The sequence below is a fragment of the Macaca nemestrina genome, chromosome 1, assembly GCF_043159975.1.
Source record: "Macaca nemestrina isolate mMacNem1 chromosome 1, mMacNem.hap1, whole genome shotgun sequence".
Classification (NCBI taxonomy): Eukaryota; Metazoa; Chordata; class Mammalia; order Primates; family Cercopithecidae; genus Macaca; species Macaca nemestrina.
In genome coordinates, this window is record NC_092125.1 from 14,045,827 (window position 1) to 14,069,803 (window position 23,977).

At 42.2% G+C, this 23,977-nt stretch overlaps 2 protein-coding genes and 1 non-coding gene across 3 annotated transcripts in view; all 3 read left to right on the forward strand.

Moving 5' to 3' along the window:
• LOC105474599 (RNA binding motif protein 34) overlaps nucleotides 1-5,118 on the forward strand; it is a 29,491-nt gene extending 24,373 nt beyond the window's left edge. Inside the window, exon 11 of the mRNA XM_011729389.3 lies at nucleotides 1,744-5,118. Coding sequence (XP_011727691.2) covers nucleotides 1,744-2,019 — 276 coding nt within the window. The 3' untranslated portion in view covers nucleotides 2,020-5,118. The remainder of the gene's footprint in view (nucleotides 1-1,743) is intronic.
• Nucleotides 4,861-23,686, forward strand: LOC105474598 (translocase of outer mitochondrial membrane 20). Its single transcript, XM_011729388.3, has 5 exons — nucleotides 4,861-5,117; nucleotides 10,811-10,857; nucleotides 13,288-13,369; nucleotides 18,937-19,079; nucleotides 20,916-23,686. The coding sequence occupies exons 1-5, from the start codon at nucleotides 4,997-4,999 to the stop codon at nucleotides 20,958-20,960; spliced, it is 438 nt and encodes a 145-aa protein (XP_011727690.1). The 5' UTR covers nucleotides 4,861-4,996; the 3' UTR covers nucleotides 20,961-23,686.
• On the forward strand, nucleotides 5,794-5,928 carry LOC112425386 (small nucleolar RNA SNORA14). Its single transcript, XR_003016431.1, has one exon. It is a non-coding gene; the product is annotated as a small nucleolar RNA SNORA14 (small nucleolar RNA).
• Nucleotides 23,687-23,977: the final 291 nt, after the last annotated feature.

The following is a 23,977-nucleotide window of genomic DNA, read 5'->3' on the forward strand; positions in this document are numbered from 1 at the left end:
CCAGCCTGGGCCACAGAGCAAGACTCCATCTCAAGGGGGGAAAAAAGATACAAAAAATTTAAAAATTAGCCAGATGTGGTGGCTCATACCTGTAATCCCAGCTACTTGGGAGGCCAAGGCAGGAAAATCACTTAAACCTGGGAGGCAGAGGTTTCAGTGAGCCAAGATCACACCACTGCACTCCAGCCTGGGCGACAGAGCAAGACTCCATTTCAAAAAAAAAAAAAAAAAACCGGCAATGCGTGGAGGGTTGTGCCTGTAATCCCAGCACTTTGGGAGGCCAAGGCGGGTGGATCACCTGAGGTCGGAAATTCGAGACCAGCCTGACCAACGTGAATAAACCCCATCTCTACTAAAAATACAAAATTAGCTGGGCGTGGTGGCACATTCCTATAATCCCAGCTACTTGGGAGGCTGAGGCAGGAGAATCGCTTGAACCCGGGAGACAGAGTTTCTTGTGTGCTGAGATCGCTCCATTGCACTGCAGCCTGGGCAACACGAGTAAATCTCCGTCTCAAAAAAAAAAAAAGAAAACTGAATTTATGGCCGGGCGCGGTGGCTCACGCCTGTAATCCCAGCACTTTGGGAGGCCGAGGCGGGCGGATCACAAGGTCAGGAGATCGAGACCATCCTGGCTAACACTGTGAAACCCCGTCTCTACTAAAAATGCAAAAAATTAGCCGGGCGAGGCGGCGGGCGCCTGTAGTCCCAGCTACTCGGGAGGCTGAGGCAGGAGAATGGCGTGAACCCGGGAGGCGGAGCTTGCAGTGAGCCGAGATCGCGCCACTGCACTCCAGCCTGGGCGACTAAGCGAGACTGTCTCAAAAAAAAAAAAAAAAAAAAAAAAAGAAAACTGAATTTATAACCTGCTATAATGTATTGCTACAACTGCACCTATCCAAAATATGTCCCAGTTCTTTCTTCATACTAATTAAATGTTTTAGATCCTGGATATTAGAAGGACTAAATCACTGAATCTTCTCTACCTTCTGTATGATAGAGTAAATAACTGACATTAAGGTATAAGAAAGTTTTATTCTTTGTACAAAATTAGTTATATTTAGTTCACTAATTTTTAACCAGTGTTTCATGCCCGACAATATTAAGGAGTAAAAGAATATCCAGGTTGGGCATATTGACTTGTGACTGTCATCCCAGCACTTTGGAGGGCTGAGGCGCAAGGATTAAGGTGAGGACTTCAAGTTCAGCCTGGGCAACATAGGTAGACGCCGACTCAACAAAAAAAATATAGAAGTAAGGCCGGGTGCAGTGGCTCACACCTGTAATCCCACCACTTTAGGAGGCCAGCGGAGGTAGATTGCTTGAGCCCAGGAGTTCAAGACTAGCCCGGGCAACATGGCAAAATCCCGCCTCTACAAAAAAATACAAAAATCAGCTGGGCGTGGTGGTGCACGCCTATAGTACCAGTTACTTGAGGGACTGAGGCAGGAGGATCACCTGAGCCTTGGGAGGTCAAGGCTGCAGTGAGCCACCCAATCTAGATGGCAGAGTGAGACCCTGTCTTAAAATAAGAAAGAAAAATTAAAAACTAAAAATCTAGCTGGTCATGGTGGCCAGTGCCTGGGGGCCTATCAGGAGGCTGATACACCTGGGATTGGATGGGGCTTATCTGTGCAAGCTCAAAAGTCGTTCTCGAATCTGTTAAAGTGACACTTTCACTAGTTTCTTTGCAGATGGGTTTCTGGTAGAAATTAATGTATTGTGTTTTCTTTTGATTTGCAGAATACAGATTCTGTTCATCTTGCTCTGAAATTAAATAATTCTGAACTCATGGGGAGAAAACTCAGAGTCATGCGTTCTGTTAATAAAGAAAAATTAAAACAACAAAATTCAAATCCACGATTGAAGAATATTGGTAAACCTAAGCAGGGACTTAATTTTACTTCCAAAGCTGCAGAAGAACATTCTAAAAGCTTATTTATTGGAGAAAAAGCTGTTCTTAAAACGAAGAAGAAAGGACAGAAGAAAAGTGGATGCCCTAAGAAACAGAGAAAATAGAAATAACAACCAGGAACTGCTTTTTCTTTTCCTGCTGAGTACTGCTAATAAAAGTGCAGTTATCTGCTGATAGCATTGTCTGCTAATCATGTGTTGAGTTTTACACTTTTTTGTGGATGGTATATGTGAAATGTGGAGACTTCCACATTCTCAGTTTATTCACATTGTAATACTACCTTTGAAAGTTTTTTGTTTTTTGAGATGGAGTTTGGCTCTTGTCTCCCAGGCTGGAGTGCAGTGGCGTGATCTCAGCTCACTGCAACCTCTGCCTTCCGGGTTCAGGCACTTCTCCTGCCTCAGCCTCCCGAGTAGCTGGGATTACAGGCGCCTGCTGCCATGCCTGGCTAATTGTTTGTATTTTTAGTAGAGACGGGGTTTCACCATGTTGGCCAGGCTGGTCTCGAACTCCTGACCTCAGGTGATCCGCCTGCCTTGGCCTCCCAAAGTGCTGGGATTACAGGCATGAGCCGCCGCACCCACGCCTCCTTTCTCTTTCTTTTGCCTATTAAACCTTTGCTCTTAACCTTACTCCATGTGTGCTCAAGTTCTTGACTTCCTTGGCACAAAGCAACGAACCTTGCTTACCCCAAACGACGTTGCTTCAGTATCCAGGCTGCTCTCAAACTGCTGGACTCAAGCCGTCCTCCCAACTTGGCCTCCCAAAGTGCTAGGATTACAGGAGTGAATCACTCGTCAGTTCCAAGGGGTTAGAACTCCCAGGAACTGGGGGAAAAGGCCAACCAAATTCTTTATTACACAGCCTGGTGTTACTGGAAAAGGGTCTGGATCCAGACCCCAACAGAGGGTTCTTGGATCTTGCCTAAGAAAGAATTTGGGGCCAGTCCACAGAGTAAAGTGAAAACAAGTTTGTTAAAAAAAATCAAGAAGATCGGTCGCGGTGGCTCATACCTGTAATCCCAGCACTTCGGGGGGCTGAGGTGGGCTTATCACCAGAGGTTAGTAGTTTGAGACTATCCTGGCCAACATGGTGAAACCCCATCTCTACTAAAAATACAAAAGTTAGCTGTGTGTGATGGCACACACCTGTAATCCCAGCTACTGGGGAGGCTGAGGCAGGAGAATTGCTTGAACCCAGAAGGTGGAGGTTATAGTGAGCCAAGATCATGCCACTGCACTCCAGCCTGGGTGACAGAGCAAAACTCAGTCTCAAAAAAAAAAGAAGTGAAAGAAGGGGTACTTCATAGAATGGTACACACTCTAAAGCAAGAGAAGGAACATGTCCACCTTAGGTACAATGTTTGTAACAGCAAAAAAATAATGGGGAAGATGTGCTCTACTACAGGAGCTTGTGACAAAGGATTTTTTTGTGTGTGTTTGTTGTGAGACAAGGTCTTGGCCCTGTCACCAGCTTGGACTGCAATGGTGTAATCATAACTCACTGCAGCCTCAACCTCCTGGGATTAAGGGATCCTCCCGCCTCATTCCCCATGTAGTTGGGACCACAGGTGTGTGCCACCACACCTGGCTAAGTTTTTAATTTTTTTGTAGAGGCAGGGTCTCACCATGTTGCCCTGGCTGGTGTTGAACTCTTGGGCTCAAGCTATCCGCCCATCTGGGCCTGCCAAAGTGCTGGGATTACAGGTGTGAGACACTGCCTGGTCTTTGTCAAAGGATTGTTAATCCTCTGTAACTACTGTCTTCTGCAAGAATCAATATTTAAAGGGAAAATTAAACTAAGAATGCTTTTGTTCTTAAGATATCGAGACATCAGAACATTTCCTGGGTGTGTTAGGTAAACATTATTAACTTGTTCCCTTCCCTGTAAATACCCGGTGACCAAGAATGCCAGACTTCCTGGGAATGTGCCCCAATGGGTCTCAGCCTCATTTTACCCAGTCCCTATTCAAGGTAAGGTAGCTCTGGTTCCAGTGTCTCTGACACTGATGCTTGACTTCTTTGATACCCCTCAACTTACAGTGTCTGTTTAATGGCTGCTTTCAGCCCACGGTTTTCCTTGTCAGAATATCTTAACTTTGATCATATATATATAGTTTTATTGCATTTTATTTTTTTGAGACGGAGTTCTGATCTGTCACTCAGGCTGGAGTGCAGTGGCTTGATCTCGGCTCACTGCAATCTCTGCCTCCTGGTTCAAGTAATTCTCCCGCCTCAGCCTCCAGAGTAGCTGGGATTACAGGCCCACGCCACCATGGCCAGCTAATTTTTGTATTTTTAGTAGTGACAGGGTTTCACGATGTTGGCCAGGCTGGTCTTGAACTGGCCTTAAGTGATCTGCCCGCCTCAGCCTGCCAAAGTGCTGAGATTACAGGCGTGAGCCACGCGCCTGGCTTGATCATGTGTATGTTTTCATGTGGCTATAAAACAATTCACGTTTTCAATTTTTTTTTCAATTGTGTACATTTTTCAAGAAATTACTCCATTTAATTTTATTCCAGTTATCATAGAATAAGGCTATTCTGTAACATTCTTTTGAAATGGAAACACTACGCACAATGGACTGTGGCAACTTGAAAAGAAAGTACAGTTTAATTCAAACAAGTCACAGGCTGCCTGTGTTAGACAAGATGAAGCATTCGCAGTCCGGGACCCTGCATCCTTGTCTGCCACAAACAAGGGTGTCAGCTAGTCTTCTGAGTACGTGCACCCCAGCAACGCGCCCGCTTCGTTACAGCATGGTCCGCGGGTTTAAAAAAAAAGTGCGCGGTCACGTGCAAATTCCCGACTCCAGTGCGTACACGAACCGGCGCACGAGCATCGGTGGCGTGGCCCACTGCGCAGCCGCAGAAGCCGCGCTCCGGACCTCTGCTCAGGCACTGCCGCGGACTACCTCGAGGCCCTTAGTTGACTGGGACCGGAAGTGGCGTGTGCTCTGCCTTTCCGAGTTCCTGGCCCGCGGCCGTCGGGTGTGAGCTGCGCCGACCTCTGTGAGGGTTCGTGGCCCACCGCTCCTTCGCCGTCCCTGCCGCCACCGTCCACGCTCAGCGTCGTAGAGAAGATGGTGGGTCGGAACAGCGCCATCGCCGCCGGTGTATGCGGAGCCCTTTTTATTGGGTACTGCATCTACTTCGATCGCAAAAGACGAAGTGACCCCAACTTCAAGAACAGGCTTCGAGAACGTGAGTGGGTCCTCTCTTCCCTGGCCGGGCCTGCTGCCTCCGTCCGTCGCCCTCCACAGGAGGGGTCCTTGCAGCCCACCCTCCTGTGGGCCGCCCAGGGCGACCGCGTGGTGCGGCCCGCAATGGGCGATGGCGCTGGCTGCGCCGCTCTGGGGGCTCTACTGCCCGGCAGGAATTCCCTCCATTTTGAAGGAAGGATTTTTCCTGTTTTGTTTTCCCCAAACACTTTAGCCGTGCAAATGCATTCTTGATTTGTGTTACAATCTCGGGTGTGTATGGCGTGGGGAGGAGGTTGTCTCTTTTTTTGTCGTTCATCTTTTTAAACCTCTACTCTTAAAAAAGTCGTGCATTTTTGTCGCGAATTTTAGTCTTGAGGCTAAACCCGCATGCTCAGTGCAGTAGCATTGTTGCTTTTTTTTTTTTTTTTTTTTTTTTTTTTGAGACGGAATCTCGCTCTGTCGCCCAGGCTGGAGTGCAGCGGCGCGATCTCGGCTCACTGCAACCTCCGCCTCCGGAGTTCAAGCGCTTCTCCTGCCTCATCCTTCCCTGTAGCTGGGATTACAGGCGGCCGCCACCACGCCCGGCTAATTTTTTGAATTTAGTAGAGACGGGATTTCACCATGTTGGTCAGGCTAGTCTCGAACTCCTGACCTCAGATGATCCGCCCAGCTCATTGCTGCATTCTTAAACCCTCTTGGTAGCTTCGTTCTAAGTGCTTCCAAGATATGAGTGAATGCTATAGAAATTGCAGGAGAGTCCAAAGGGCTGCGCATCTCCCGTGGCTCAGTCTTATTTCATACCTGCGACATCTTTTAAGAGAGGTCTACAAAAGGGGAATCGTGACATGAAAACCATTGTGATCCACCTTGAATTTTGGGAGAATCTTCATTTGCATCACCGAAGAGCAAATTTGTTGGAATAAGAAATATTTTTGTAGCTGATCTTGTTCCGCCAAATTAATTTTTGAAATTAAAATTGATACATAAATTACTAAAGTCCAAGGTGTACAAAGAAGGGATTATTGTTTATTTAAGTAACAGTGGTTACGATTTAATTTAGCTATACTAAGTCATTTCAAGCGTTCAATAGCCATGTGTGAGCAGTGACTCCAGCGCTGATCTTACTAGCACTTAGAATCAGACATCTAGTTCCAGCTTTCTTATGTTTTAGGAGGGAAGGGATATAGACATAATTTGATTTATGACTAGGTAGACTAATAGAATACTGTTTTGGAATCAGACCCTGAATTTCTAGGGCCAGGTTAGCGGCGTAATTTGTGGTTTCTGCATCCTAATTTCCGTAGTTGTAAAACCAGGTAATGCCACCTGCCTCTTGTTGGTCTTGTGAAGATTGAGATGTTTGAATTGCCTCCCACGTTTCCTGACATGGGAAATGCTCCTCCATAAATGCTAGTAGTCAAATTTTGCCTTCAGGTTATTTTCCTGTAGTTGCCAAAATGGGTGGCAGCTGGGGGATTTGGTGCAAATGCAGAGTTATAAAGAATGGGTTAACCCTGTCGTCCGTTGGAAACCCTGAAGTCCTGTTGCAGAAACAAGAGCTATCATTTTACACAAATGGAGGAATGTTACTTCAAAACTTCTCCGTCATGTTCAATCTAAAATTTTTTTTTCTGGCCTAAGCAACTTAATGATTACAGTGAATTACTTAGCTGCAGCAGTAACTTTAGGCAAGTAACTTCAAGCTTTAGTTTTGTCTTTTTTAAAATGGTGTAGTGTAGAGTTTTAGTTTTAGTACTGTTCCTCACACATGGTAATTGATGAATGCTAGAGATTTTTGTTGTTGTTTGTTTGAGTCTCTGTTGCCCAGGCTCGAGTGCAGTGGGATGATCTCGGCTTGCTGCAACCTCCGCCTCCCGGGTTCAAGCAATTCTCCTGCCTCAGCCTCCGGAGTAGCTGAGATTACAGGCGCACACCACCACATCTGGCTAATTTTTGTATTTTTAGTAGAGATGGGGTTTCACCGTGTTGGCCAGGTTGGTCTCGAACTCCTGACCTCATGATCCGCCCGTCTCGGCCTCCCAAAGTGCTGGAATTACAGTCGTGAGCCACTGCGTCCAGATGAGATTTTTTTATAAGTAGAATTATTTTGTTGTTTGATGTTTTTGTTATCAAGTAGAATTTATTTAGAATAATCTTGTAGTCTGTTTAAAGGTAATTGTGGCCGGGCGTGGTGGCTTAACGCTTGTAATCTCAGCACTTTGGGAGGCCGAGGTGGGCGGATCACATCATGTCAGGAGTTGGAGACCAGCCTGGCCAGCATGGCGAAACCCCCTCTCTACTAAAAATACAAAAATTACCGGGGTGTGATGGCGCGCACCTGTAATCCCAGCTGCTTGGGAGGCTGAGGCAGAATTGCTAGAATGTGGAAGGTGAAGGTTGCAGTAAGCCGAGATTGCACCACTGAACTCCATCCTGGGGGGACAGAGCAAGACTGTGTCTCCAAAATATACGTGTGTGTGTATCTGTCTGTCTGTCTGTCTGTCTATCTATCTATTTATCTATCTATCTATCTATCTATCTATCTATATCATATATCTGTATCATATATAAGTATAAATAGGCCAGGCGCAGTGGCTCACGCCTGTAATCCCAGCACTTTGGGAGGCCAAGGCAGGTAGGTCATGAGGTCAGGAGATCAAGACCAGCCTGGCCAACATGGTGAAATCCCGTCTCTACTAAAAATACAAAAAAAAAAAATTAGCTAGGCGTGGTGGCGTGCGCCTGTAGTCCCAGCTACTTGGGAGGCTGAGGCAGGAGGATCGCTTGAACCTGGGAGGCTGAGGTTGTAGTGAACCGAGATGGCGCAACTGCACTCCAGCCTGGGTGACAGAGTGAGACTTGGTCTCAAAAAAAAAAAAAGTGTAATTGCGTGACTGGCTGATTTTAAAAACTTTGGCGTTATTTGGCCTTTGTGAAATGAAATTTATTTCAGTTCAGTTAATTTTGAGTTTTTAAAATTAATTTTTTTTTTTTAATTTTGAGTTCTTCTAAGACTTATTTCCAGTAGAATATTTACATTTGCAATAAAGAGCAGTTTCTCACATAAGTCACGTAGCTTGTTGGCTTTCTTCTTTTTTGTTAAGAAGAGAGGCTTACTTTGGGAGGCCGAGACGGGCGGATCACGAGGTCAGGAGATCGAGACCAGCCTGGCTAACACGGTGAAACCCCGTCTCTACCAAAAAAATACAAAAAAACTAGCTGGGTGAGGTGGCGGGCGCCTGTAGTCCCAGCTACTTGGGAGGCTGAGGCAGGAGAATGGCGTAGACCCGGGAGGCGGAGCTTGCAGTGAGCTGAGATCCAGCCACTGCACTCCAGCCTGGGCGACACAGCAAGACTCTGTCTCAAAAAAAAAAGAAGAGAGGCTTAGGCGGCCAGGCGCAGTGGCTTATGCCTGTAATCCCAGCACTTTGGGAGGCTGAGGCGGGTGGGTTACAAGGTCAGGAGATCGAGACCATCCTGGCTAACGGTGAAACCCCGTCTCTGCTAAAAAATAGAAAAAATTAGCCGGGCATGGTGGCGGGTGCCTGTAGTCCCAGCTCCCTGGGAGACTGAGGCAGAAAAATGGCGGGAACCCGGGAGGTGGAGCGGAAGAGAGGCTTAATTGTTAAAAATGAAGGTTGAGGTTAAATTTGGGATCCTAATTTATTTAAACTTTTTGTCACCTGTTAGCAAAAGCAGAGTATCAGGATCCTTGAAGCATAGTTTTTATCATTCTAAATTATGAGTAAATTAAATGTAATTTCCAAATTACAATGCCAACTGCAGGTGCATTTCACTTATATGGGACGGATAAAATGACGTTAAAAATATATTAAGCATCTTATTTAAATGAATAAATCTTGGAAACATTGAGTCAAGGCTTGATTTTGCTCATTGTTAAATTTCTTTATGGTTTTTCAGTTGATTACTATCTCTCCCTTTATCACAGAGATTCTGCATTATACTCTATCTGAAAATATGTTAATGTAGCAAGTTAATTGTATCATGAAACTAAAGCCAGAATTTTAATCTTATTGCTAAAAATGTAAAGCAACTCAGAGATCTTAAAATTTGGTAGCTGTGTCAGTTAAATGTATTCAGTGGCAATCACATACTCCTCCCCACCTTATTAAAAAAACTTATGACTAAGTTTCACTTTCCTGGCTTTCATGATCAGTTTTGTCATTTTCCCTAAATTCTGGTTTAGCAAATTGTATGTCTCATACAATTGATCCCGCAAACTTGGCACATTCATTTCTGAGGTGCCTTTTGTTTTGATGGTAACAATGTCTTCTCCACACTATTAACTATGGAGGCAGAAGAGAGTCATGTTTCAAAAGCCTGGGTTTGAGTTGCTATTCCACCATTAAGTAATTGCGACCTTGATACATTTTCTTATCTGAAAAATGGGGATGATAATAGTTCCTGGTTTTTTGTTTTTTGTTTTTGTTTGAGACAGAGTTCGCTCTGTCACCCGGGCTCAAAAATAAAAAAAAAGAAAAAAAAAAAGAAAGGAAAGGTACCTTGACCATAGTAAATGAACCTTCTGTCTGCAGGTAGGCAGACCTCTTTTATGAGACAGAGTCTCGCTCTGTTGCCCAGGCTGGAGTGCAGTGGCTCTATCTCGGCTCACTGCAACCTCCGCCTCCCAGGTTTAAGTGCTTCTCCTGCCTCAACCTCCCGAGTAGCTGGGACTACAGGCACCCGCCACCACACCCGGCCAGTTTTTGTATTTTTAGTAGAGATGGGGTTTCACTGTGTTGACTAGGCTGGTCTCAAACTCCTGACCTTGTGATCTGCCTGGCTCAGCCTCCTAAAGTGCTGGGATTACAGGTATGAGCCACTGCGCCCGGCCCTCAGACCTCTTTAGTCATGCATTGAGGCTTGGATTTGTAGAGTGCTTTAAGGTGTTCAGAGGACATTTGCTTGTTTCATGGCTTTTGTTTCTCATTGTAGTCTTCTAAGATTAGACAGACCTTATCTTGGGAGAGTGAGAGATTTGCGTAAAATCACCCAGCTAATAAATATTAGCTAATAATAAGTATTGGAGCCTTACATTTTCTTAACTATGTCAGTAGTTACTCTATGTCATTGGTAGTTTTTAATGATTGTCAATTTAGGGGTAGTCCTCCCTCAGTTTCTTTGAGTGATTGGTTCCAGGCCTCCCCTGGATACCAGAATCTGAGGATGCTCAAGTACCTTTAAGTGGTATAGTATTTTCATATAACCACCATATGCCTCCAGTACACTTTAGGTTTTTTTTTTTTTTTCATTTAAGAACGCCAGTTTTCAATATTCCGTAAAGATATAATCTGGCATATTTCAGTAATAAAACTCCCTAATACTAGTGGCGTAATTCTTACCCCTGTTACATGTCCTGTGTTGGTTGGAAGGGGGGACTTGATCTGCTTATTGTAATTACTTTAGAAGTCCAGCTGCTGGAGCTATCTCCGTCTTGTGAATTGCTAGATCTTCTGCACCAAAGGGAAGGAGAACGCTCCAGTGCAGTGTCACATTGCCTACAGCTCATTGACCAGACTATTCTTATGTCCTTGATAGATCACAGGGAGGGATAGATTCCTAGAGTTAGAAGTGTTTTGCAAATGGAATTAATGACTACCACAGCAATTAGAATTATTTTCATTCCCATTTTTATAATGACAGAATGTAAATACAACATTACATTTCTTGTAGGAAGAAAGAAACAGAAGCTTGCCAAGGAGAGAGCTGGGCTTTCCAAGGTAATAGTCTGGTTTCTGTTTAAATTATATATTTTATAGAAATATTATTTTAAAATCTGTAATTGGAAATGTCATTAAAATGTAATTGGAAAAAGCTAGTTGATACTGGACATTGCATTTTTATTTTAAAATACAGCTTATTTTTAGGAGTAGGTGAATAACATAGTTCCACTGACAATTATCAGGTCCTTCATTATTTCTTTTGCTAGCCATAACAACAAACAGCTTACTGTGTGAACAATAATTAAGGAACAGTATGAGGGCCTCGAGACATTTGCACCAAAAGATGAAAAGTTCCTACTCAGGTGCTTCAAAATGATACAATATTACACTTAAGATTTAATTTCCTTACTCCAGCTTCCTTTGAAAGAACCATGGGTTATTATTTCAAAAATTATTCAAGATTATTCAAGCCCACTGATCCAGAATCCCACTGCCCTGACAGATTTTTGCCTTGTTGCAGTACACAGTTCTGGATATAAAACTTGCAATTTATTTTTTCTTTTCATAGATCCTGAGTTCTTGATTATTTTTAATGACTACGTAGGTTTATCTACTTGGCAAAAAATGTTCTGTGGTATGTGTAAGTAAATTAAGTAAATGTTAATCATTGTGTGTGCAGCTTTTCCTTTTTATTGAGATGAGTTCTATTGTCTGGGTTCTTAGGACTTAGATTACTGGATCATTAGTGGTTCTTTTTAAAGCAAGTTGAGACAAGGAAAAATTAAGTCAACCAGTATGTTTTGTTATTTTGAAACAGTTGTGTAAACACAGCTGGTTGACTGGACATGGTAATAGTGAAGTGAAAATGGGAGGGAACTACTTCGTTGTTCTAGTAGGTTCAGACTACGTTTCTGAAATGTGTAATGTGTTTATTATGCTTTTGGTAACTTATATTTTTAAGGGCATAGGAAAATGGATTCAGACATGCACCAGTATGTATTTTTAGATTCAGAAATAAAATTAAATTATTGCCATATGCTGGGATAGTCCATGAAAGATGTCTCCACTATCAGAAATTTAAACTGTTTCACTTGTGTTGGCTAGGCTAATAAGAGCATGTACAATGTAATTAAGTACCAAAAACTTGCACTAATAGAAGTTTAGGTTGGTTTTCTCTCTCTCTCTTTTTTTTTTTTTTTTGGAGGTGGAGTGTCACTCTGCCACCAGGGTGGAGTGCAGTGGCGTGATCTCCGCTCACTGCAACCTCTGCCTCCCAGGTTCAAGCGATTCTCCTGCCTCAGCCTCCCAAGTAGCTGGGACTACAGGTGCATGCCACCACACCCAGCTAATTTTTGTATTTTAGTAGAGACGGTGTTTCACCATGTTGGCCAGCATAACCTCAATCTCTTGACCTTGTGATCCGCCTGCCTGGGCCTCCCAACGTGCTGGGATTACAGGCATGAGCCACCGCACCCAGCTACTGAAGTTTAGGTTTTCAATAAAAATGGCCTTTTTTCTTTGAGACAAGGTCTCACCCTGTCACCCAGGTTGGAGTGCAGTAGCGGTGCAATCACAGCTCACTGCAGCTTCGACTTCCTGGGTTCAAGCAATCCTGCTTTAGCCTCCCTAGCAGCTGGACTATAGGCATGGGCCACCATGCCTAGCTAATTTTTCATTTTTTTGTAGAGAGAGGCTGAGGTAGGAGGATCACTTGAGCCTGAGAGGTGAAGGCACTGAGCTGTGATCACACTACTGCACTACAGCCTGGGCGACAGAGTGAGACCCTGTCTCAAAAAATAGTCTTTTAGATGCATGTAAAATCTAGGATGGGTGCGTTGGCTTATACCTGTAATATTAGCACTTTGGGAGGCCGAGGTGGGTGGATCATCTGAGGTCAGGAGTTTGAGACCAGCCTGGCCAACATTGTGAAACCGTATCTCTACTAAAAATACAAAAATTTAACTGGGCATGGTGGCAGGCGCCTGTAATCCTAGATACTCGGGAGGCTGAGGCAGGAGAATCACTTGAATCCGGGAGGTGGAAGTTGCAGTGAGCTGGGATTGTGCCACTGTACTCCAGCCTAGGTGACAGAATGACACTGTGTCTCAAAAACAACAACAAAAAAAAACAAATCTATATAAAATAATGTTGAATCATAAGGACAAATTGATTACAGTTGTATAAAAATCTACAATAATGGCAATCCGAAAATAGTGTAAAGTGCATAGATGGTATAGATTTTGTACTCTTTTTACATTCAAGTTAGAGCTTTCTAAGAATTTTTCAAATACAAACTCAAGTTTTTTCTTTTATTCGTTTGAATGTAGATGAACTCCTAATTCCTACAAGCGTTATTCAGGAGTAAAGTTCTTCTATCAGTTTTTTTAGAATGATTGATTGGGTTTTTATTGTTTTTATTGATACCTGTGTATTGGTTATATCCCCTGGCATAATTGTGGTGTCAATTATTAAATATTTTATTTCCAGTTACCTGACCTTAAAGATGCTGAAGCTGTTCAGAAGTTCTTCCTTGAAGAAATACAGCTTGGTGAAGAGTTACTAGCTCAAGGTAATAGTCATTGAAGCACTAAGGAACTGGGTAGAGTTTTTCTCACTGATAGAAATTTATAATGATAAGAGGTTTTGTTTGTGTAATTTGGTTATAAGAAAAGGTACTCCACATATCTCAAGGCAAGTTTTTAGGCACTTAATAATTGGAAGATTATTTTGTGTAAGACTGGCTCTAGAAAGAAATATTCCTTGTGGGATATTGTTGTCCATAATATGTTTTAAGTGAGTTTTAGGTTTTCTTGCTATATCATATGATATAGAAGATATAATAAGTTTTTACAAATGAGGTTCTCTTACTCTGAAGTAGTTTCTAATGTATAGCCATAGTGCGATATGTAAATAGTAACTGAAGGAATATGAGCTAGGAATATACTACTCAACTCCTTCATCTAATCTTCAGATCTTTTCCAGTATTTATAGGAAGGAATGGCTAATGTAAGGTCCCAGAGAAGGTTAATTTACCTAATCAAGGTCACACGGTGAGTTCATGACCCCTTATTTCAGAACCAACTTGTTATCTGATCCAGAATTTAGCCTTTTCATTACATTGTACTTCATTTATTTCATCAACAGTGCTAAGAAGTTTCTAAAAAACATTCTGTCAGTCTTTAAAGTTCAGCTATGAAATTGAAATTATCAAATTGACAAACGTGAGAACCATAATTTACTCAGTAATCTCAAACGTAGATTTGAACTAGTTGCTATCATTAATAAAACTGCAGTCAGGTATTTTTAAATTCTGATTGCTGTATCAATAGATTTAGATAGAATTTAACTACATGATGTGGGGCATTTGTGTGTGATTGGGTTTTTGTTGTTTCTTTTATGGGAGAATTTAATCCATTGAAAATGGTGGTAACTACCTTTTTATGTCTCCCCTTTGCCAAGAAATACTTTTTTGATGTCAATAGAATTGCTCAATTAATTTGACTTAGAGTCACAGTACTCAAATTGCCAACAGACTGGGAAGAGTTAAAAATCATTGAGTAGGCTGGGCGCGGTGGCTCAAGCCTGTAATCCCAGCACTTTGGGAGGCCGAGATGGGCGGATCACGAGGTCAGGAGATCGAGACCATCCTGGCTAAAAAACTAGCTGGGCGAGGTGGCGGGCGCCTGTAGTCCCAGCTACTTGGGAGCCTGAGGCAGGAGAATGGCGTAAACCTGGGAGGCGGAGCTTGCAGTGAGCTGAGATCCGGCCACTGCACTCCAGCCTGGGTGACAGAGCAAGACTCCGTCTCAAAAAAAAAAAAAAAAAAAAAAATTATTGAGTAGGGACAGACATGGTGGCTCATGCCTATAATCCCAGCACTTTGGGGAGCTGAGGCAGGAGGATGGCTAGAAGCCAGGAGTTTGAGACCATCATCAACAACAAAGTGAGACTCTCATCTCTACAGTAAATGAGAAAATAAGCCAGGTGCCATAGCATGCACCTGTAGCCAACTGCTGGGAGACTGAAGTAGGAGAATATCTTGAACCCAGGAGTTTGAGGCTCCAGTGAGCTGTGATGGTGCCATTGCATTCCAGCCTGGGCAACAGAGTGATATGCTGTCTCTTAAAAACTGTATACATAAAATCTGTAACTGCAGAGGAGTACAAGATAGGCACCAATCAGGAGACATTTCCAGGTCTCCTACAGGCATCACACTGCAATTTCTCCATCAGTCTGAGAGAGGACCCAGGCATTGGGGAAAGGGAAGGCATTCCCCCTCAGTGCTAAAGCAGTGCTGCATACTGAGTTGCTCTGCTCCTTGCATCATATAACACTGGGTTTGATCTTCCTATGCTGATAGATGGATTTTATGATATTCTTGATGCCATTAACAAAAGATACCACTTATGATTTGACCGTTCAGTCAGCAAAAGTTGTAGCAGCATCCACTTTGCACAGGAAAGGAGCTCAAGATGAGAAGATCACTGCACTTGAGGTGGTGTCAGTGTGTCTTCTACTACACTTGAGGTTGTGTCAATGTATCTTCTTCGGCATTGTTGCTAAATCTGCAGATAAGGTAATCAACAGTGCTAGTTCAGAAGAGATGTAATTATGGTATGTATTCAGAAGCAGGAACTGACTTAGCCAATCTTTTGATTACTGTAATTCTAAACTGACCATCAGTGGATCACTGTGCAGCCCTGTGTCTGATCTCTTGTGATGGGTATCATTACATCATCATTTCAGTATCTGGGAAAGGAATTGACCAAGCAGCTCAAGATGGTGCCTGCAGACCCAGATGACAATGACCTACACAACTGGAGTATCCTGAAACATTGTGTAGATGGGACAATCATAGTCCTCACATTGGCAGTGGAGATTCACCTGTTTCTGATGGATGGTCAAGAGGTTAAGAAAAGCTCTTGGAAACCTTTACTTATACTCAGGTGCCATCAGATACTCCGCAGTACTCAAAATTTTACCCAAAATGTTTCTCAGTCTTTCCACAGCAGCCAATTGGTAGAACAAAAAACATATACCAGACTTAAGAGCCTAGAAAGAACACCAGAGTGACTATCCTGATACCCAGGCTTGCCATCAGCTGACAGGGTCAAGTGCATTGGGTGTGATGGTAGAGATACTCCCTAAGACATACTTAATATCCTCAGCTTGCTGGGGAAAAATTAGTAAGGTTGATCTGAAACTGTTTTCTCGTTTCTTTTTTTGAAGTGGAGGTTTACTCTGTCACCCAGAGTGCAGTGATTAGAGTGCAATGGCGCGATAAGGGCTCACTGCAACCTCCAACTCCCAGGTTCAAGCGATTCTCCTGCCTCAGCCTCATGAGTAGCTGGGATTATAGGCATGCGCCACCAAGCCTGGCTAATTTTTTTCTATTTTTAGTGGAGGTGGGGTTTCACCATGTTGGTCAGACTGGTCTCGAACTCCTGACCTCAAGTAATCTGCCTGCCTCGGCTTCCCAAAGTGCTGGGATTATGGGTGTGAGCCACTACACCCAGTCCATTCTTACTCTTTGAGATCAGTTTCCTGTGAATTTATATAATGGAAAATTGGTAAATAAAAAGAACCTAGTAAAAAGTGATCTTAATGGTATTAACAACTGGAAAAGGTCTGAGGTGTTTTTTGTTTTGTTTTGTTTTGTTTTTGAGATGGAGTCTCATTCTGTTGCCCAGGCTGGAGTGCAATGGCGCAATCTCAGCTCACTGCAACCTCCACCTCCCGGGTTCAAGCGAGGGTTCAAGCAATTCTTGTGCCTCAGCCTCCCAAGTAGCTGGGATTACAGGCATGCGCCACCAGGCCCAGCTTTTTTTTTTTTTTTTTTGAGACGGAGTCTCACTCTTTCACCAGGCTGGAGTGCAGTGGCACGATCTTGGCTCACTGCAACCTCTGCCTCCCAGGTTCAAGTGATTCTGCTGCCTCAGCCTCCTGAACAGCTGGGACTACAAGCACGTGCTACCACACCCAGCTAATTTTTGTATTTTTAGTAGAGAACGGGTTTCACCATGTTGGCCAAGATGGTCTCGATATCTGGAGCTCATGAGATCCAACCACCTCGGCTTCCCAAAGTGCCGGGATTAAGGTGTAAACCACCACACCTGGCCTAATTTTTGTATTTTTAGTAGAGATGGGGTTTCACCATGTTGGCCAGGCTGGTCTTGAACTCCTGTTCTCAGGTGATCCACCCACCTCGGCCTCGCTAAGTGCTGGGATTACAGGTGTGAGCCACTGCTCCCATCCAGTTCTGAGATTTACCTCAATTGCATGCTAACAGGTTAGTTTGCCCCAATTTCATGGATGCTGGCAAAAGACATGAGACCCCTGGGCTAGAGACAAAGGACAGCTCGTTATTCACTGCAATAATAGTAACAAGGGTATTGGCATTTGCACTGGTTTCCCAAGCCACAGCTCCTATAGGCAATGCAGAAAGGGGACACATGTACATGTAGTGGGTTACATATAGGAGAGGAGCCCTGAATTTAAGGATCCTTAAGTTTTTGTAATGGGCAGTAAACATGTGTGCACTTTTCCCTACACATAGGGAATGTTGCAAACCTGCCTTTGCTCCAGAGGGAGGAAGTTTCTATTCTGAGGTTGTTCACTGTACAAACATCCTTGAAAAGACAGTTTGGAGCGAAGGCAGTAAATATCTGCTCAGAAGTGCAGAAATGTGAGAAACTTGAGGAGAATTGTACCTCTACTTGTATTGTTATTTTTTTTAAATATATCTAATGGCATTATTTTTATGTAAGGCACGTTAAAATATTTTGATGGGAACCTCCTATACAGAAGAGTGCTTAATTTAAAATACTTAATTAGCATAGTTTTGCTCAAATAATTTGGGGCAGTTTTTGGAGTTTGATTTAAAGTGGAATTAGGGCCAAGTGCAGTGGCTCATGCCTGTAATTTCAGCACATTGGGAAGCCAAGACAGGAGGATTACTTGAGTCCAGGAGTTTGAGACCAGGCTGAGCAACATAGTGAGACTCCATTTTTACAAAAAAAAAAAAAAAAAAAAAAATTAGCAAAATTAGCCCGGTGTGGTGGTGCACACCTATGGTCCTAGCTACTTGGGAGGTTGAGGTGGCAGGATTGCTTGAGCCCAGGAAGTTGAGGCTGCAGTCAGCCAAGATCCAGCCTGGGTGACGGAGATCAGGGGAGGGGGGAGGGATTGCATTGGGAGTTATATCTGATGTAAATGACGAGTTGATGGGTGCAGCACACCAACATGGCACAAGTATACATATGTAACAAACCTGTACGTTATGCACATGTACCCTGCAACTTAAGTATAATAATAATAAATTAAAAAATAAATAAATAAATAAATAAAAAGGCAGAAAAGAAAAAAAAAAAAAAAAAAAAGAAATCCCAAATGACAAATAATCTGACAATAAATCTTTCTTTAACATTTTACCACAAAAAAAAAATAAATAAATAAATAAATACAATAAAATGGAGTTAACTAAGGACAAGGTGCACATAGCAGATACTTAATATTTATTGAATTAAGTGAACTTTGAAAAACTGTAAGCCTAAAGTGTTTTTTTTCAAATGTAATATGTCTGTTGAAGGATATTTGTAGATAAAGGAAAATAAACCCTCCCACTCAGAGTTAATCATGGCTTTATTTCTCCTGTCATATTTCATTAGTGTGACCATTTTTCCTGCTAGTATCACTTAAAAATTTTTTTTTCCTTCTCATGTAATACCATTCAAATAGTACAAAGACTTGGCTTAATGTGAAATTGAATCTTCTTTCCACCTCAGTCCCCAGTCTTGTAGTTCCCTGTTACAGAAAAGTACTATTCGATTCTCAGCAATTGTCTCATGTAGTCTTTCAGAAATATTCCAAGTATATAAATAGTAATACTTTGACATTTTTATACATTGATTTCCCCCTTATGTATGTATGTTTGAAACACTTCCATATCAGTACATGTAATCTGAATCATTCTTGTTAGTGGCTTCATAATAGCTGTATGAATGCACTATAGGTTATTTCCAGCATTTTACTTGCATAGCGTTTTTGGTCAGCATCATTTGGATATGGCGTGTAAAGTTAATTTTGACAAAGGCCAAGACTTTTCGGGTTACATGTAATTTTATGTAAATCTTACAGGTGAATATGAGAAGGGCGTAGACCATCTGACAAATGCAATTGCTGTGTGTGGACAGCCACAGCAGTTACTGCAGGTCTTACAGCAAACTCTTCCACCACCAGTGTTCCAGATGCTTCTGACTAAGCTCCCAACAATTAGTCAGGTAAGGAATTGGAATGTTATGACATAAAAGTGAGTAGGATTTAGAACCGAATGATTAGGGACATTTTAAAATGAGCCTAGTGAACATGATGAAATAAACTCATGTGTATAATGAAAACAAACGAGAATATCAGTGCTTGACATTTTCTTCTCTGATGGGAAACATCCAGATGACTGCCCAGATCTAGTGATTGTGCCCTGGAATGGATCGGGAAGTATGTGTCTTAGTGATAAGTCTCAGGTCTTAGTAGTCAACTGTCCAAATTCAGGTCACTCTTGGCTACTTTCTACAAGTAGCTTTCTGCCTACTCTTCCAGGAGACCATGCCTTCTGTTAGGTGATCTGACAAAGGAGCCTAGGTAGCTGTAGCCTAGATATTAGGGCATTCAGGAGCATGGATTCCCTCTAACTCACTTGTGTAAAGGCTCAGTGCCTCTGCTGCTCATGAGGTGCTCTCAGTTTGTAGTTATTTGACGTAGTTATTTGAGTTTGTAGTTATTTGACGACATCCCCAAATCCCTACTCAAAAATGCAAAATACCATTAATATACTGTAAAAGATTAACTTATGTGTAAATTAGGAGTTAATTAAAATGCTTTCTGTTCATTTTGAGTTCAAGGAGCCCAAATGAATCTACTTTTTGGAATAGCGTGTCAATTACATGTATCGATTTCCCAAGTTGTTATGATTAAAACAGTGAATGATGATAGGAAGTATTTACAGAACTTGATAGTTTTAACTGGTTAATTTTTCAAACTGATTTTTACTCAACTGAATTAGAAAAGGACTGGAAAGGGAAGTAAAGGTCCCAACGATTTGAGGGAACGAGTTGGACAACCAAGGACTTGGGTCTAAATTGTTTTTATTTAGACTAATGTGGTTCTAGTTCTAGAGGATTCATACTGGAATCATCAGTTTAATATTACGCTGTTTGAAAGGCAGCATGGTATAGTACTTTTGGAAAATTGGCCTGAGGGTGATGTTTTTTGGAATATTTGTAAATACACTATGAAGCCTAATTCCTTAAAAATGACCTCTGAATCACTCAGTTATCAGTGTTCTTGGTTTGCCTGAGAGTGAAAAGATTTTAAATTCTTTTTGGTTTTAGTTACATAATCGACTGATGTAGTATTATGTAATGATGGCTGGATACGGTGTTTCATGCCCTATAATCCTAGCACTCACTTGAACTCAGGAGTTCAAGGCCAGCCTGGGCAACATGGTAAAACCCTGTCTCCACCAAAAATAAAAAAAATTAGCCGGGTGTGGTGGCATGAATCTGTGGTTCCCGCTACTCAGGAGGTTGAGTTGGGGGAGGATCGCTTGAGCCCAGTAGGCAGAGGTTGCAGTGAGCCGAGACTGTGCTACTGCACTCCAGCCTGGGTGTCAGAGACCCCATCTGAATTAAAAATATATATAATGTAATGCTCTGTCTCCTTTAGCCGGGCATGGTGGCACGAGTCTGTAGTCCCAGCTACTCAGGAGGCTGAAGTGGGGGAGGATTGCTTGAGCCCAGGAGGCAGAGGTTGCAGTGAGCTGAGATTGTGCTACTGCATTCCAGCCTGGGTGACAGAGACCCCATCTGAATTAAAAATATATGTAATGTAATGCTTTGCCTCCTTTGTTAACTTGACTTTTGAAATGGGACCGACAGTAGTGTGATCATTGTTTTCTTGGATGCTGACGGTGTGTAAAGTATTACATATTGAGTTAAATGTCAGAATGGGTGAATTTTACCAAGATTCGATTATTTGAATACAGAGAGCATTTTATGTTGAAGTTAGAATCCTGATTACATGCTTATGACACTTTAAAAAACTATTTTTTTTTCTTTCAGAGAATTGTAAGTGCTCAGAGCTTGGCTGAAGATGATGTGGAATGAGAAACAAATGTCAACATAATAAAATCTCAGTTAAAAATATTTTAAAATGTCTTGGTAGTTGAGCAGCTCTGGGGAAATAAGGGCAAATATGCTTGTTATGAACTACACTGAAATCTACCAAAGTTAATGTTTACTTTGTGTAGATCCATTTGTCTATTTATTTTTCCCAGTGAAAAGTGTATTTTGATAATTTTTCATTTTATAAATACACTATGAGTTACTGAAATATGGATTTTGTTTATTCCTGAAACATACTTAAACTGTACATATGACATGGCTTATGTTAAAAATACCCAGTGCTCAGTTTTGAAAGATAGGCAAAAAACAAAAAAAAAGTATAGGAGAAATTGAAGAATGTACACTTTTAGCTGGCACATTTTGCCGTAAATCCGGAAATTTGATAGGCTTGTGTTTGTGAAAACTGAGCATTGAAGGTTTTGATTGATCATTTCTTTCCATTTAATCTCTGAGACATAAGTATGTGAGGTGTGCTGCTGTGCTGGGTTAACAGCTTCCTTCCCTTTCTGTGTATCAGTCTTGAAATGTTCTGTTTAAATCAGTAGGCTTAATGTGTTCTGGGTATTTATCTCCTTGTATTTTAAATATATGTAGTTGCAAATAGCACCAGTAATTAGATCTCTGTACACCCCAGTCTAGCCTTGTGAGCTTCGCCAGTTAGTGTGTGCTCACTTTCCCTCCATTTGTTACATGAGAGAACGCGTCTGCTGATCTCTGAAGTGTCCCTTTTAGCTTCTGATTCATTGGGTTCTGTTGGGCATCTTTAAATCCACCTTAACCTGAGGAATGTATGTGGGCAACCAGGCCCTGCTTTTTTTTATATTCTGAATTTTGCATGCTTGCCTGACTTAGTATTTCTGAATTGATCTTTTTTTTTTTTTTAATGGTATAACTATCTTGATTTTCACTGAAATTATATGGTTCTGTCAGTACTTTGTAAATTAATCCGAAACTTTTAAGGTAACTGGGATGATCTGCTTGTAAAAATGTTTGTTGCCTTTTGCTTTTATCTTCAGTGTACCTCCTCAATCCTACTTCAACTGGATTAATTTATCTTGTTAAACGATGAGAGTAAGTTGCAACCTTGTGACTGAAGTCTTGAAAAGAGTGGAGCAGGTGGGACCTCTTATTCTCAAATAGTGACATATTCTCCGTAGTCACAGATCCAGTTTCAGAACTGAGTAAGGATCCTTGGTACTTGGTGGCATCTGTTGAACTGAGGAGCATTTCTCATTGTAAAGATTGCCTTTGTTCTGTCTAAAGAAGTCTGTGGAGAAATCCCAAAGACTTTTCCTATGTACTAGGCATTTTATTTTGGTTGACTTACAAACTCTTCTTAATCATTACTAATCTCGGTTTTTTTGTGGTGTAGTGGAAAGAGAAACAGTTCTAGTTTCTGCCTCTGATTAGCCGCACAGCCTTGAACAAATCACATTTCATCTTTGAACTTACCTCTACTGTTACATTAGGCGACTCACATTTGAGGACTTTTCTCGGGTATCTTGAGGGTTTGTGATCCTGAATCCTTAAACAGTGCTTTTTTGTTACACAGGATGCTTTTTTCGGGGGGTGACCAGTACAGATGTGCCAGTTAGTTGTATTAGTGGGATCCCAAATCCAGAGCAGTGCAGTGGTGATTGGTCAGTGGCTCACCAGGCAGCCAAGAAGTCTGAGGCAGCAGCCCAGACATGTGTAGAGGGGCAGCTAGAGGGAGAACGGATGGGAAAGGGAGCAAGAGGCAGACAGCTCAGCAAGGGAAGAGCAGACTCGGAAAAATGAGGTCTGGCTGGAGGAGTGAGGGGCAGCTTAAGTTTGGGGAGGGTAGAAACACCGTTTCCTTGGCAACTGGAGTGCAGTATGAGCTGGGTATCACCTGGCTGTGAACATACTGGCTTTGCTGTAATACTTGAAAAGGCAGTGGTACCTTCATTTTACAGCTCAGAAAGCCAAGTACATTTTCTTATTTAAATGACAACTTTGGTGCTTTAAAATGAGGTACCACTTTTTAAAGCTAGCTGTGTCAAGTTAAAGAAAGAAATCAGCACTTTTTTCTCCCAGAAATGTAATTGCCAAACACTATCCATTCCCATCTTAAGTTTTACAAGTGATAGAATCAGCTCGTTGTAGTGATGCTGGCCAAATGGTGCCCAGCGGGTGAGAACGGAAAAACCCCAGATTTCAGTGAACTAATATACAGCTTGAGTGTTTCCATGTGCTAATGTTGCACACTTACTAAAAACAAAAACTTTGGAAATGGAAAATAATGTAGTGGTGCAACAGTTGACATGCTTCTTTGGGCAAAGATACATTGTTTTGTTCCACAATTTGTATTTAAAGGCCAAATAACATTTAAAACGTAGACTTACTGGCCTTAGCAATGCTGGCTTGTTAACTGATAACTAGAACTTAGGTTCACATTTATGTAAAGTGTGTAAAAGCTAGTAGAGCGTGCATAGTAGGCACTCAGGAAATGTTTGGTTCCTTTTGCCCCTCAGTAAGTTTATTTTACCATCTTCCCGCCTGCCGTTCTGACTTTATTAAGTCAGCCTGTGGACCAGAGTGTTAATGAGAGTTATTGCAGAAGAGACTGAGAAAATTGGTATATCATGCAGATAACATACAAAATCTTTTTGTAACGTAAAAAAATGCAGTTTTATTATTGCTTGTGCCTCAACTGTTTAAGTGAATATTAAAGGGCTTGGAGAAAACTTTGGCTTGGCGTATGTTTGGAGAACACTCTCTGCTGAATTTGATGAGTCTGAAGCTGTGGGTTTTTTGTTATTAACGTCTTTCAGGATGTCTAGAGCTGCAGGCTTCTCTGCCAGGAGAATGCACATTTGCCTCAGATTCCAGGTGAAGAAAATCCCTGTGGTCGTGTCAGCTCCCGAGGGCTTCCGGGTGGTGGTGGGCCCAGCTTCAGGAGATGGCAGTCTCCTGGAAGGCCCGTTAAAACAGATTCCTGAGAGAGGAGCTCAGTGGTGATGTTGCTGACATGTGAA